The sequence below is a fragment of the Pelophylax lessonae genome (genome assembly GCF_965119305.1).
Source record: "Pelophylax lessonae genome assembly, chromosome: 11".
Lineage (NCBI taxonomy): Eukaryota > Metazoa > Chordata > Amphibia > Anura > Ranidae > Pelophylax > Pelophylax lessonae.
The window spans coordinates 159,630,108-159,646,703 of NC_138778.1; the positions used below are offsets into that span (position 1 = coordinate 159,630,108).

A 16,596-nucleotide genomic window follows, 5' to 3' on the forward strand; every position below is an offset into this window, starting at 1 on the left:
CAAGGACCTCAATTTGGAATATTTTATCACATTTTTTTGTTGGACTAATTAGCTTACTCCACATATCTATATATTTTTTGGTGTGTTATAGAATGTGATATAGACTGTATGCGCTGTGGTACTATTTGAGATTTTTGTAAAGATTGGAGGCACCGAGTTTGGTACATAGGGCGAGTTTTTGTATTTTGTTAATGAGTGTCTGCAGGCAACAGTGAAGCATGGTGGAGGTTCCTTACAAGTTTGGGGCTACAAATGGAGTTGGAGTGTCCCCAATGCTAAGAAAAACAGGCATGCCATACTGTTAGGAAGGCATGTGATTGGCCAAAGTTTATCTGCAGCAGGACAATGACCCCAAACATACAGCCAGGTGGTTTATGCCATAATGTAATGGGTAGGGCAGTGGTGGTGAACCTTGACACCCCAGATGTTTTGGAACTACATTTACAAGATGCTCAACTACACTGCAGAGTGCATGAGCATCATGGGAAATGTAGTTCCAAAACATCTGGGGTGCTAAGTAGAGATCGACTGATTATTGGCAAAACCGATATATCTAGGGCCGATGAGCACTTTGCCAAGGTGGCCGATATTACCGATATTTCGGAAAGTGCTTATACCAGAGTGATGCCTGCAGCCGGTATCGGCGTCCATAGCCTACGGTCGGCTGTCTTGTAATGACAACCGATGCGGCTGAGAAGCCGCTCGGCTGTCATTACAAGGAGCGGGAGGGGACGCCGCCTTAAGCGGCTCACCCAGGTCTCCCATCCCACCGGGAGACCCGGGCAACCAGCCTGCACGGCCGCCGAAGACCAGATCAAAGCCGCATTCGGCTCTGATCGAGTCTCCATGCAAAAACCTGGAAGTGATGTCATGACATCACTTCCGGGTACTGGCGCCAGGTTCAAAAAAATGACAGCATTCAAAAGAGCCAAACTTGGCGTTTTGAATGCTTTTAAGTGCAGAGGAGGGGTTTGGGGTCTTTTAGACCCCCAGATCCCTCCACAAGAGTACCTGTCAAGTAAAAAAATAAAAAAGTTTTTAAATGTACGAAAATATCGGCGCATATCGGCCGATACCGATATGCATTGGCCAAAATATCGGTATCGGCAACGAAGAAACCGGTATCGGTCGATCACTAGTGCCAAAGTTCGCCATCACTGGGGTAGGGGAATCAAATTTAAAAAAAAAACATTTATGAGTGGCTTTTTACAAGTGCTTGTTACTGAGCAAACGTTAACCCATACATTGCGTGACTTTGCAAGTGATCCCTCAACTGTATGTTCCACTGGGCATAGTGGGTTGGGTGTGGCCAGCTAATAACAGCAGTTAGATTCAATGGCTATGTGAGATCAGCTGTCATGGCAGCTATAATAAATCTTCTCTATGTACCACCTATGGTGATGTTTTTTGTAAAATATGTGTGATATAAATTTAGCTATAATTAATAATCTCAGCAATGCAGCTCAGCCCATCCTCACCCACTTTCAAATTTTGTTTGCGACTGAAATAAGGGAGGACTGGCACAGTGGAGGGTATGACTCATCCATCCATACTAAACAGGATAATTCATTCCTACAGCACTTTAAAGGGACAAGGGGATTTCTATTTGGAGTCCCTTTTTCTGCAAAAAAAAATTTTTTATAGCATAGTCCTTTTAAATGGGTACATTCTATAACTGGTTGTAAATTGTATTTAGGAATGCATTAGGCTTTATAATTAGCTGTACTATCACAAGGTTTGGTTACCTTTAGGGCTTGGTTCACATATATGCGAACTGGATGCATTTTGAACCGCATCCGATTCGCATGACATGTGAATGGAATCCTTTTTAAAAAGAGTCCTGTACATTTTTTTAGTCCAATTGCAGGTATATAATCTCACCTGAACCGGTCAACAAAACCACACCAAACTCCTTTTAAGAATCACAATTCAACTGCGGCCGGACATACGTGAACCGAGCCTTAGGCCTCATTCACACAGACAGTAAAAACTGGCAGTTCAGCCACATTTGTACTGTCACGTGACCACCTACCTCCCAAAGAACATGGTGGCCACTAGGGTGAGTACAAGTTGCCATGGCAAAAATAAATTGTCAGACAGAATTTGGAAAGCAATGTCGCTTGACAATCTTGCCTAATAAAGTCAAAATGAGTGTGCTGCAAACCAACCATTGACTCAGGTTGCAGCACAGTAGTTCAATGTAAAAATCCTCTTTGGCTGTAAAAATTTAATAAAAGAGGCAATCAGGAGGTAGCAGTATCAACCCTTGAATGCCTAAAAACGGCCTCTGAAAAGTGGTCCACCGTGGATCGCTTTTCATAGAGGTGGTAGGGCCGGCTGCCAGTGTGGGCCTAGACTAGAGCCTAACAGAAAAAGTCCAGGCAGTTACAGCCTCTAGTCACCAGGTAGTCAAGGGTTCATGCTGCAGATAACAGTTTAATAGTCTAAAAAGCTGTTACCAGCTTGTCACTACGAATGTTCCAGTCTCAAAAATGGCTTCCTGCAATAAGGTGAGACCACTGAGTAGAAAGGAGGAAGACAGTGGGGTTTAACCCCATTTAACAGAGAAGGACAGAAGGATTTACCTCTCTGGCCATGGTTAGTTGTTGAGGACAGAGAAGGGCTAGGGCTGTGCAGAAGAGGACAGACAGATGTGACTCCAATTTAGGAACATAGCAATGGAAGTTAGCTATCCAGTAAGGGTCCATTTTGGACTCGATTGGGACAGTGAGATGTGATTTCCAGTCAGGGATAAATGTGTAGCAAAAAGGACAAAAAGATTTAGCTCTCTGGTGAGGGACAGTCTTGTGGTGTCAGGAACAAAGGGCTTTGGCGATGGATTGTGGGGAACAGAGGAACAGAAAGATGTGGGTTATGCAGGAGACAGATTTGACCAGTGCCATCTTAAGAGCATTATAGGCCCCGGGCAATGCAATGCACTGGAGCCCTGCCTAAACAATCAGGTGGCACAGTGGTGTAGTGGTTAGCACTTTCACCTAGCAGCAAGAGGGTCACTGGTTCAAATCCCAACCACGACACTACCTGCCTGGAGTTTGCATGTTCTCCCTGTGCCTGCATGGGTTTCCTCCGGGTACTCTGGTTTCCTCCCACACACCAAAGACTGGGTTAATTGGATCCTGTATAAAAAAAAAAAATGGCCCTACTGTGTAAGTATGTGAGTTAGGGACCTTAGATTGTAAGCTCCTTGAGGGCAGGGACTGATGTGAATGTATATGTAAAGCGCTGCGTAAATTGACAGCGCTATATAAGTACCTGAAATAAATAATAAATAAATGGGACTGAAAATGCAAATTATGGATAAGGTGATATTTATTGGTACAGCAGTGCCAGGCTAATGACAACTTCCAAGTTCGTCGGCTGGGTCCGGTGAACACACACGGACGGGAGTCAGACTTGACTGTCCTGTGTGTGCCTGTTCCCATGGAGGTGGACAGGCATTCCTGCAGTCCCCTCCATGGCCCAAGTGGCCTGACAGCAGCACAGGGCCGACAGGCGCTTGTCACCTGCTAAGTTCAGCCACGGGATGCACATGGGAATCTGGACTAATGCTTGGCTGGGGCTGGGTTGCTGGGCAGGTGGGGCCCCCGGGCAACTGCCCAGCATGCCCATTCGATAAGACAGCCCTGGATTTGACTCCCAAAAAGATGTGTAGCAGAGAGGGACAGATGGTTTTATCTTCCCAATAAAAGACCATTTTGCAGGTCTTAGGGATTTGGGTTGTGCAGGGGAGGACAGACATACAATATGTGGCTTCCAGTCAGAGACAAATGTGTAGCAGAAAAGGACAGAGGGATTCAGCTCCTTAATGAGGGACAGTTTTGGGGTGAGAGGGACAGAAAGATTTGACTCCTCACTGGTGGATTGTGGAAGGTGGGGGGACAGAAGGATGTGGGTTGTGCAGCAGAGAATAGACAAATGTGGTTGCTCTTTGCTCTCCTGTGATGGACAGTTTTGGGGTGAGAGGGACAGAAGGATTTGACTCCTCATTGATGGACTGTGGAAGATGGTGGGACAAAAAGATGTGGATTGTGCAGAAGAGGACACACAGATGTGGCTCCCAGTCATGGACAGATACGTAGCAGAGAAGGACATAAAGAACTTTGCTCTCCTATGAGGGGCAGTTTTGGGGTGAGAGGGACGGAAGGATTTGACTCCTTACTGATAGATTGTGGAAGATGGTGGGACAGAAGGATGTGGGTTGTGCAACAGAGGACAGACAGATGTGGGTCCAGTCATGGACAGATGTTTAGCAAATAAGGACATGAAGGACTTTGCTCTTCTGTGAGTGACAGTTTTGGGGTGAGAGGACAGATTGGTTTGGCGCCTTGGTGATGGACTGTGGAAGATGGTGGGAAAGAAGGATTCAAGTTGTGCAGATGAGGACAGGCAGATGTGGTTCCCAGTCAGGAACATAGCAGTGGGATTTGGCTCTCCAGTAAGAGTTGTTTTTGGAGCTGATTGGGTCAGAGAGCTGTGATTTCCAGTCATGGACAGATATATAGCAGACAAGGACATAGGGATTTAGATCTCCGGTTATGGGACACCTTTGAGGTGAGAGGGACGGAGGGATTTGGTTTCTTCAGTGATGCACAGCTAAGGGTAATGGAGGGACAGAAGGTTGTGGGTTGTGCAGGAGAGGACAGGCAGATGTGGTTCCAAAGTCCCAGGCAGGGACGGGTGTAGCAGTCAGATTTGGCTCTCAGTTTTGGAACAGTTTTGGACTGTGGTATCCAGTCAGGTCAGGTATGTAACAGAGAAGGACGTGAAGGACCTTACTTTCCTGTGAGGGACAGTTTTGGGTTGAGAGGAATATGGGTCCTCGGTGATGGATATTTGTGAAGGGTGTAGGTTGCACAGGCGAGGACAGGCGGATGTGGCTCCCAGTGAAGGACGAGTGTGTAGCAGTGGGATTTTGGAGTGAATTGGGACAAGGAGATGTGGTTTCCAGTCATGGACAGATGTTTAGCAGAGAAGGACATGAAGGACTTTGCTCTCCTGTGAGAGACAGTTATGGGGAGAGGGTGATTCCTCATAGGGGACAGTAGTGAAGGGAGAGATGTGTGTCTCTGTGTACATATCTCTCTGTGTATATCACTCCTCCTCATAGAGGACAGTTATGGAGGAGAGGGTGACTCCTCATAGGGGACAGTAGTGGAGGGAGAGATGTGTGTCTCTGTGTACATATCTCTCTGTGTATATCACTCCTCCTCATAGGGGACAGTTATGGAGGAGAGGGTGACTCCTCATAGGGGACAGTTATGGAGGAGAGGGTGACTCCTCATAGGGGACAGTTTTGGAGGAGAGGGTGACTCCTCATAGGGGACAGTTATGGAGGAGAGGGTGACTCCTCATAGGGGACAGTAGTGGAGGGAGAGGGTGACTCCTCATAGGGGACAGTTATGGAGGAGAGGGTGACTCCTCATAGGGGACAGTTATGGAGGAGAGGGTGACTCCTCATAGGGGACAGTTTTGGAGGAGAGGGTGACTCCTCATAGAGGACAGTTATGGAGGAGAGGGTGACTCCTCATAGGGGACAGTAGTGGAGGGAGAGGGTGACTCCTCATAGGGGACAGTTATGGAGGAGAGGGTGACTCCTCATAGGGGACAGTTATGGAGGAGAGGGTGACTCCTCATAGGGGACAGTTATGGAGGAGAGGGTGACTCCTCATAGGGGACAGTAGTGGAGGGGTAGGGTGACTCCTCATAGGGGACAGTAGTGGAGGGAGAGATGTGTGTCTCTGTGTACATATCTCTCTGTGTATATCACTCCTCCTCATAGGGGACAGTTATGGAGGAGAGGGTGACTCCTCATAGAGGACAGTTATGCAGGAGAGGGTGACTCCTCATAGGGGACAGTAGTGGAGGGAGAGATGTGTGTCTCTGTGTACATATCTCTCTGTGTATATCACTCCTCCTCATAGAGGACAGTTATGGAGGAGAGGGTGACTCCTCATAGGGGACAGTAGTGGAGGGAGAGGGTGACTCCTCATAGGGGACAGTTATGGAGGAGAGGGTGACTCCTCATAGGGGACAGTAGTGGAGGGGTAGGGTGATTCCTCATAGGGGACAGTAGTGAAGGGAGAGATGTGTGTCTCTGTGTACATATCTCTCTGTGTATATCACTCCTCCTCATAGAGGACAGTTATGGAGGAGAGGGTGACTCCTCATAGGGGACAGTAGTGGAGGGAGAGGGTGACTCCTCATAGGGGACAGTAGTGAAGGGAGAGGGTGACTCCTCATAGGGGACAGTTATGGAGGAGAGGGTGACTCCTCATAGGGGACAGTTATGGAGGAGAGGGTGACTCCTCATAGGGGACAGTAGTGGAGGGAGAGGGTGACCCCTCATAGGGGACAGTTATGGAGGAGAGGGTGACTCCTCATAGGGGACAGTTATGGAGGAGAGGGTGACTCCTCATAGGGGACAGTTATGGAGGAGAGGGTGACTCCTCATAGGGGACAGTAGTGGAGGGAGTGATGTGTGTCTCTGTGTACATATCTCTCTGTGTATATCACTCCTCCTCATAGGGGACAGTTATGGAGGGAGTGATGTGTGTCTCTGTGTACATATCTCTCTGTGTATATCACTCCTCCTCATAGGGGACAGTTATGGAGGAGAGGGTGACTCCTCATAGGGGACAGTTATGGAGGAGAGGGTGACTCCTCATAGGGGACAGTAGTGAAGGGAGAGGGTGACACCTCATAGGGGACAGTAGTGGAGGGAGAGATGTGTGTCTCTCTGTGTACATATCTCTGTGTATATCACTCCTCCTCATAGAGGACAGTTATGGAGGACAGGGTGACTCCTCATAGGGGACAGTAGTGAAGGGAGAGGGTGACTCCTCATAGGGGACAGTTATGGAGGAGAGGGTGACTCCTCATAGGGGACAGTAGTGGAGGGAGAGGTGTGTGTCTCTATGTACATATCTCTGTGTATATCACTTCTCCTCATAGGGGAAAGTAGTGGAGAGAGAGAGATGTGTGTGTCTCTGTGTACATATAGTATCTCACAAAAGTGAGTACACCCCTCACATTTTTGTAAATATTTTATTATATCTTTTCATGTGACAACACTGAAGAAATTACACTTTCCTACAATGTAAAGTAGTGAGTGTACAGCTTGTATAACAGTCCAAATTTGCTGTCCCCTCAAAATAACTCAACACACAGCCATTAATGTCTAAACCGCTGGCAACAAAAGTGAGTACACCCCCAAGTGACAATGTCCAAATTGGACCCAAAGTGTCAATATTTTGTGTGGCCACTATTATTTTCCAGCACTGCCTTAACCCTCTTGGGCATGGAGTTCACCAGCGCTTCACAGGTTGCCACTGCAGTCCTTCCACTCCTCCACAACAACATCACAGAGCTGGTGGATATTAGAGACCTTGCGCTCCTCCACCTTTCGTTTGAGGATGCCCCACAGATGCTCAATAGGGTTTAGGTCTGGAGATATGCTTGGCCAGTCCATTGTCTTTACCCTCAGCTTCTTTGGCAAGGCAGTGGTCGTCTTTGAGGTGTGTTTGGGGTCGTCATCATGTTGGAATACTGCCAGGAGACCCAGTCTCTGAAGGGAGGGGATCATGCTCTGCTTCAGTATGTCACAGTACATGTTGGCATTCATGGTTCCCTCAATGAACTGTAGCTCCCCAGTCCCGGCAGCACTCATGCAGCCCCAGACCATGACACTCCCACCACCATGCTTGACTGTAGGCAAGACACACTTGCCTTTGCACTCCTCACCTGGTTGAGGCCACACACGGTTGACACCATCTGAGCCAAATAAGTTTATCTTGATCTCATCAGACCACAGGACATGGTTCCAGTAATCCATGTCCTTAGTCTGCTTGTCTTCCGCAAACTGTTTGCAGGCTTTCTTGGCATCATCTTTAAAAGAGGCTTCCTTCTGGGGTGACAACCATGTAGACCAGTTTGATGCAGTGTGCGGTGTATGGTCTGAGCACTGATAGGCTGACCCCCCACCCCTTCAACCTCTGCAGCAATGCTGGCCGCACTCATACCTCTATTTCTAAAAAAACAACTTCTGGATATGACGCTGAGCACGTGCACTCAACCTCTTTGGTGGACCATGGCGAGGCCTGATCAGAGTGAAACCTGTCCTGTTAAACCACTGCATGGTCTTGGCCACCGTGCTGTGGCTTGACAATTTTCTTATAGCCAAGCCATCTTTATATAGAGCAACAATTTATTTTTTCAGATCCTCAGACAGTTCTTTGAAATGAGGTGCCATGTTGAACTTCCAGTGACCAGTATGAGAGAGTGAGAGCCATAACACCAAATTTAACACACCTTCTCCCCATTCACACCTGAGACCTCATATACAGGTAGTAGTGTGTGGTGTGCGGCGGAGTGTCTCTGTGTACATATCACTATGTGTATATATCACTCCTCATATACAGGTAGTAGTGTGTGGTGTGAGGTGGAGTGTCTCTGCGTACATATCACTATGTGTATATATCACTCCTCCTCCTCATATACAGGTAGTAGTAGTGTGTGGTGTGAGGTGGAGTGTCTCTGTGTACATATCACTATGTATATATCACTCCTCCTCCTCATATACAGGTAGTAGTGTGTGGTGTGAGGTGGAGTGTCTCTGTGTACATATCACTATGTGTATATATCACTCCTCCTCCTCATATACAGGTAGTAGTGTGTGGTGTGAGGTGGAGTGTCTCTGTGTACATATCACTATGTGTATATATCACTCCTCCTCCTCATATACAGGTAGTAGTGTGTGGTATGAGGTGGAGTCTCTCTGTACATATCACTATGTATATATCACTCCTCCTCCTCATATACAGGTAGTAGTGTGTGCTGTGAGGTGGAGTGTCTCTGTGTACATATCACTATGTATATATCACTCCTCCTCCTCATATACAGGTAGTAGTGTGTGGTATGAGGTGGAGTCTCTCTGTACATATCACTATGTATATATCACTCCTCCTCCTCATATACAGGTAGTAGTGTGTGGTATGAGGTGGAGTCTCTCTGTACATATCACTATGTATATATTACTCCTCCTCCTCATATACAGGTAGTAGTGTGTGCTGTGAGGTGGAGTGTCTCTGTGTACATATCACTATGTATATATCACTCCTCCTCCTCATATACAGGTAGCAGTGTGTGGTATGAGTTGGAGTCTCTCTGTGTACATATCACTATGTATATATCACTCCTCCTCCTCATATACAGGTAGTATTGTGTGGTGTGAGGTGGAGTCTCTGTGTATATATCATATCTATGTATATATCGCTCCTCCTCCTCATATACAGGTAGTAGTGTGTGGTGTGAGGTGGAGTCTCTGTGTATATATCATATCTATGTATATATCACTCCTCCTCCTCCTCATATACAGGTAGTAGTGTGTGGTGTGAGGTGGAGTCTCTGTGTACATATCACTATGTATATATCACTCCTCCTCCTCATATACAGGTAGTAGTGTGTGGTATGAGGTGGAGTGTCTCTGTGTATATATCACTATGTATATATCACTCCTCCTCCTCATATACAGGTAGTAGTGTGTGGTGTGAGGTGGAGTGTCTCTGTGTACATTACTATGTGTATATATCACTCCTCCTCCTCATATACAGGTAGTAGTGTGTGGTGTGAGGTGGAGTCTCTGTGTATATATCATATCTATGTATATATCACTCCTCCTCCTCATATACAGGTAGTAGTGTGTGGTGTGAGGTGGAGTGTCTCTGTGTACATATCACTATGTATATATCACTACTCCTCCTCATATACAGGTAGTAGTGTGTGGTATGAGGTGGAGTGTCTCTGTGTACATATCACTATGTATATATCACTCCTCCTCCTCATATACAGGTAGTAGTGTGTGGTGTGAGGTGGAGTCTCTCTGTGTACATATCACTATGTATATATCACTCCTCCTCCTCATATACAGGTAGTAGTGTGTGGTATGAGGTGGAGTCTCTCTGTACATATCACTATGTATATATCACTCCTCCTCCTCATATACAGGTAGTAGTGTGTGGTATGAGGTGGAGTCTCTCTGTGTACATATCACTATGTATATATCACTCCTCCTCCTCATATACAGGTAGTAGTGTGTGCTGTGAGGTGGAGTGTCTCTGTGTACATATCACTATGTATATATCACTCCTCCTCCTCATATACAGGTAGTAGTGTGTGGTATGAGTTGGAGTCTCTCTGTGTACATATCACTATGTATATATCACTCCTCCTCCTCATATACAGGTAGTATTGTGTGGTGTGAGGTGGAGTCTCTGTGTATATATCATATCTATGTATATATCGCTCCTCCTCCTCATATACAGGTAGTAGTGTGTGGTGTGAGGTGGAGTCTTTGTGTATATATCATATCTATGTATATATCACTCCTCCTCCTCCTCATATACAGGTAGTAGTGTGTGGTGGAGTCTCTGTGTACATATCACTATGTATATATCACTCCTCCTCCTCATATACAGGTAGTAGTGTGTGGTATGAGGTGGAGTGTCTCTGTGTATATATCACTATGTATATATCACTCCTCCTCCTCATATACAGGTAGTAGTGTGTGGTGTGAGGTGGAGTGTCTCTGTGTACATTACTATGTGTATATATCACTCCTCCTCCTCATATACAGGTAGTAGTGTGTGGTGTGAGGTGGAGTCTCTGTGTATATATCATATCTATGTATATATCACTCCTCCTCCTCATATACAGGTAGTAGTAGTGTGTGGTGTGAGGTGGAGTGTCTCTGTGTACATATCACTATGTATATATCACTCCTCCTCCTCATATACAGGTAGTAGTGTGTGGTATGAGGTGGAGTGTCTCTGTGTACATATCACTATGTATATATCACTCCTCCTCCTCATATACAGGTAGTAGTGTGTGGTGTGAGGTGGAGTCTCTCTGTGTACATATCACTATGTATATATCACTCCTCCTCCTCATATACAGGTAGTAGTGTGTGGTATGAGGTGGAGTCTCTCTGTACATATCACTATGTATATATCACTCCTCCTCCTCATATACAGGTAGTAGTGTGTGGTATGAGGTGGAGTCTCTCTGTACATATCACTATGTATATATCACTCCTCCTCCTCATATACAGGTAGTAGTGTGTGGTATGAGGTGGAGTCTCTCTGTACATATCACTATGTATATATTACTCCTCCTCCTCATATACAGGTAGTAGTGTGTGCTGTGAGGTGGAGTGTCTCTGTGTACATATCACTATGTATATATCACTCCTCCTCCTCATATACAGGTAGCATTGTGTGGTGTGAGGTGGAGTCTCTGTGTATATATCATATCTATGTATATATCGCTCCTCCTCCTCATATACAGGTAGTAGTGTGTGGTGTGAGGTGGAGTCTCTGTGTATATATCATATCTATGTATATATCACTCCTCCTCCTCCTCATATACAGGTAGTAGTGTGTGGTATGAGGTGGAGTGTCTCTGTGTACATATCACTATGTATATATCACTCCTCCTCCTCATATACAGGTAGTATTGTGTGGTATGAGGTGGAGTGTCTCTGTGTACATATCACTATGTATATATCACTCCTCCTCCTCATATACAGGTAGTAGTGTGTGGTGTGAGGTGGAGTGTCTCTGTGTACATTACTATGTGTATATATCACTCCTCCTCCTCATATACAGGTAGTAGTGTGTGGTGTGAGGTGGAGTCTCTGTGTATATATCATATCTATGTATATATCACTCCTCCTCCTCATATACAGGTAGTAGTAGTGTGTGGTGTGAGGTGGAGTGTCTCTGTGTACATATCACTATGTATATATCACTCCTCCTCCTCATATACAGGTAGTAGTGTGTGGTGTGAGGTGGAGTCTCTGTGTATATATCATATCTATGTATATATCACTCCTCCTCCTCATATACAGGTAGTAGTGTGGTGTGAGGTGGAGTCTCTCTGTGTACATATCACTATGTATATATCACTCCTCCTCCTCATATACAGGTAGTAGTGTGTGGTATGAGGTGGAGTGTCGCCCCCGGGCTGTCCTCCCTCTCTCTCTCCCTCACACACAGAGTAGTACCGCCCCATAACACAGTAGAACACACCCTTGTGTTGTGTACGGCTCACAACCACGGCCGACTCTCGTGTCCGGAGCAGTGCGTATTGTGTACCCCGGGCCCCGGCCTCCTCATCCTCCTCTCTCCCGCATATACAGCACAGCTCCAAGCCGCCCTCCCCCCCCCCCTCGTCCGCCATCTTGTGCGGGTTCCTCCTCCTCGGTTCTGTGTGGAGTGCGCCCCGGGGGCCTCGGCCTCCTCCCCTCACTCGAGGCTGCAGGAGGATGCCGGGCCCGAGGAGGAGCCATGAGCATGAAAGCCAGTGTGTGCCGCCCGAGGCACGACGACCCCTTGCCGGGGGAAGAGGCTCAGGAAAACCCGGGGCTTGCGGGCCGGAGTAGGCCGCAGCAGCCGGCGGACGGCGCTTGGGCCGCGGAGCGGGGAGGGAAGGCTCCGGCCGACCTCCTCGTCGACCCGTGCGGGAAGCTCGGCTGCCAAGCGGGGGCCCTGGCGGAGAAAGGCGGAGGGGGAGCGGCCGGGGCTGCGGTGACTGGGGCCGGGGCGGCTACGACGGCGGCCACGGGGCAAGGCCTGGCCCCGGCCTCCAGTTCCACGTCCCCCCCGCGCTGGAGACCGCCGATCAAAGGGGGAGCCGGGGCCTGCCTCAAGCAGATCGTCCTCCTGCAGCTGGACCTCATCGAGCAGCAGCAGCACCGAATCCAGGAGCGGGAGCGCCAGATCGGGGAGCTCCGGGCCGAGAAGGACACGGTGAGAAGACAAATCGAGGCTGGGGATGCGGCCTGCGTGTGGGGACGGGGCAGGGCTGGAGATCGGACTATGTGTGGGCATGTCAGGCTGTCTTTAGATTATTGTGTATTGTACATCTCTCACCGACCACATAAAAATGTCACAGTCATTAGTCTGGAGGGTTGCAAATCAATACATATATATATATATCTGTCATATTGGATACAGCAGGGAATGGTTATAACCCCAGCGAAGAACTGATGACATTTGATTTCAGATTAGAGGACCCTGGCAGTGTGTTTTTTTTTTTTTTTTTCAAATCTGTGTCCCCCTTGGAGAGATTTCCCTCAAATTCCTGTCCTGGAGACACTAGAGAAAGTCAAAGCTAGACAGCTGTCACTGAGCACATGTCCCAATTGATAGATTCCTCCTCTATTCTGTGTCTGCAGACAGCAGTACAGATCTGACAGGGGATCTAACCCAGCCACAGCAGAAATGTTCTGGGCCTCAGATCCTCTTCATATAAATGGCATTACCCTTGTTGTTCTATCACTATGCTGTGAGGTGGTTGTTATTATTACAGGCATACCCCACTTTTAAGTACACAATAGGACCAGAGCATGTATGTAAAACAAAAATGTACTTAAAGTGAAGTAAAACCTTATTTCACTTCTCAATGCATGTAAATACACTAACTCTATAGGAAATCTTGGTCAGATTAACATGGCACTGCTTCCAAACTAGAAGTGACAATGACACCAAGCATGGGGAGCACGTTAAAGAGGAAGTAAACCCTCCTCTGCAACTTGTACCTATAGGTAAGCCTATGATAAGACTTACCTATAGGTACTGTAAATATCTCCTAAACATGTACGGTTTAGGAGATATTTACCTTACATACAGCCAGTGACGTCACTGGTGCCTGTGCTCTGAAAGAACGGCCGCTGGTGCCGTTCCTTCAGAGCCCCGTGCCGTGACCGCCGGCTCCCGCGCACATGCGCGAGAGTGACGTCACCACGGCTTCGGGCCAATCAGATGGCCGGATGCCGCGATCCCGGAAGATGGGCGAGTGAACATGTCGCTCGTCATACAGGTAAGAGAGCGGCACGGCCGGGGCTCGTTCTAAGGTAAGTATTTCATAACGAGTTAGTATGCGATGCATACTACCTCATTATGTGTTTCTCTTTCAGGGTGAAACAAAAAAATGGGTTTACAACCTCTTTAAGGGGACCCAGGACTATTACATGGTCGATTACTTAGGCAAGCTTGCTGGCCACAAAATAGGATATGTTGTCCTGGGTCCCCTCTTGGTGCTCCTTAACCACTTAAACCCCGGAAGATTTTAAAAGATTGCAAAGATCTCCATTTTATTCTCTAGGGTCTCTGCTAAAAAATATATGTTTTAGGGTTCTAAGTAAATTTCTAGCAAAAAATACTGATTTTAACTTGTAAGCAACAAGTGTCAAAAAAAGCATAGTCTTTGGGAGGTTAAACTGCCCCTCACTTACAGAGGGCTTCATTCCCTTTATCTAAAAGAAGGAACTGATACATTGTAAAGAATTGTGTTTATAGTTCTGTAGCAGCCTTAAAGCGGAGTTCCACCCAAAAGTGTAACTTCCGCTTTAAATAGTCCTAACCCCCTGACATGCCACATTTGGCATGTCATTTTTTTGGGGGTGGGGGGGAGCGGGTACCTAGTTTTGAGCGGAAGTTCTCCTCTCTCCCTCCCTCCCCCTGCAATCTTCTGGGACAGTCGGAGGTCCCAGAAGATTGCCAGCCAATCACAACGCATAGCGCAACTCGCGCATGTGCAGTGCGTACCCGGCTGTGAAGCCGCAAACTGTCACAGCCGGGTTCCCACATCAGTGATGCCGGCGCCGCAGAGCAGAGAGGGAGATGAAGGCGCATTGCTGGACCGTGGGACAGGTGAGTGTGCGGTTAGGCTGGAACTCCGCTTTAACAATGTTTATAAACATTCGCTGGAGGCTCTTTTTTTTATTTTTTGACAGCTGTGAGTGAGCAGTGAACGGTTCTGTAAGAATTAAGGACATGAATTTTAAGATCGTGAGGGTGGGAGGTGAATCGAGATCGCGGTTGCGAATTTTTAACGATTAATCGTGCAGCTCTAATACATGGTAATGCATTAAAGCGGTAGTATATATGAATAGAAAATATAATAAATCATCTGGTCCCCCTGCAATAGATTGTCATAATGCACTAGTATGTATTGCATACTAACAATTACGAAAGATTTATCTTAAAATGAAGCCCTTCAGCAGCACAAAGTCATCTCTTCCGGGGCTTCTGTCTTCCTTCGGGGTTTGTGGGCGCCAGCCTTTTGAATGGGCAAGCCGAGATGATGTCACTCCCAGTGAACAGCTCTCCCAATGGACAGCATGCCTTCCAGTCAGAGCACATGCACTGTTACTGGCTGCTAGTCATGGGGAGATCTTCTTTTTCCCTACAGGTAAGCTTTATCATAAACGTACCTGTAGGTAAAAGTGGCAGAACGGACTTTACTACTGCTTTAAGGACTGTTCACACCTTTGCACATTGTCACACATTACAATAAAGGATAAGTTCACCTTTCATAACGTTACACTCATATTCAGGGCGTAACATGTTACAAATGGTCCGACTCCCTACACCTTCCCTCTCCCCACTGTGACTGCTAACGGGGTTCTTCTCCCTCACCGCTAGCGGTCACAATTTTAAAATAATGTGGCAGAGTGGGGCTCGTCCGCCCGACTGCGTCATTGATTGACAGGGCTATGAATGGAAAACTATAAGGCCCAGCAGCCTTTGCGGCTTGTAATTTTCAATAAATTCACACTCCCTGTCAGATTGTATCTGCTTACCTTTCACGGGATGTACAGGAAAGCTGATTCGCTGGCAGATCTGCTGGAGACCTCCAGGGCACCAGCAATCTGCTGATCGTTGTTGCAATGCTTTATAGGCTCCAAAAAAAAAAAAATAACGTACATTTTTTATTTACCTGCAAAAAAATGTGCATTTATTTTAAAAGTGAACTTCTCCTTTAAGCTTTGACGATAAGGCTTCATTCATATTTGGCATTTTGGGATCCTGGGTAGAATCGTTGCAAATTCTCCCTGCGATCTCAAATCGCATTGCAATCACAAAACGCATGTTTGGGTGCCATTCATTTTCAATGGCACTTAATGCGGTTTTGGAGTGAAAAATTACCACAACATACAAAGCTTGTCACCCAAAAGAAGCTCTTGTCGTGCCAAGACCTCTCCTCATTTTAGTTGACATTGAAAATTAATGGCATCCGAACATGCACTTTGCAGTTGTGATGCGATTTGAGATAGCGGGCAGACACGAGTCTCCCTGAGATCCCAAAATGGCAAATGTGAATGGAGCCTAAATCCTGGAAGCTGACTGGTTTTTCTGCAGAGCGACACCACGCTTTTATAGGCTCCAGTTTTAGTTAATCAGCCCCAGTGTGTGTGTGTGTGTGTGTGTGTGTGTGTATATATATATATATATATATATATATATATATATATATATATATATATATATATACAGTATCTCACAAAAGTGAGTACACCCCTCACACTTTTGTAAATATTTTATTATATCTTTTCATGTGACAACACTGAAGAAATGACACTTTGCTACAATGTAAAGCAGTGAGTGTACAGCTTGTATAACAGTGTCAATTTGCTGTCCCCTCAAAATCAACACACAGCCATTAATGTCTAAACAACTGGCAACAAAAGTGAGTACACCCCTAAGTCAAAATGTCCCAATTAGCCATTTTCCCTTC

General features: G+C 46.6%; 1 protein-coding gene across 2 annotated transcripts in view; it reads left to right on the top strand.

Annotated features, from left to right (window-relative positions):
* The first annotated feature begins 12,025 nt into the window (after window positions 1-12,025).
* Window positions 12,026-16,596, top strand: part of MSL1 (MSL complex subunit 1) — a 30,070-nt gene continuing 25,499 nt past the window's right edge. The window contains exon 1 of one of the 2 annotated variants that reach the window (XM_082271737.1): window positions 12,026-12,824. In XM_082271737.1, the coding sequence (XP_082127863.1) occupies window positions 12,363-12,824 (462 nt within the window). In that variant the 5' untranslated portion in view covers window positions 12,026-12,362. The remainder of the gene's footprint in view (window positions 12,825-16,596) is intronic. The other variant, XM_082271738.1, reaches the window with a different exon arrangement.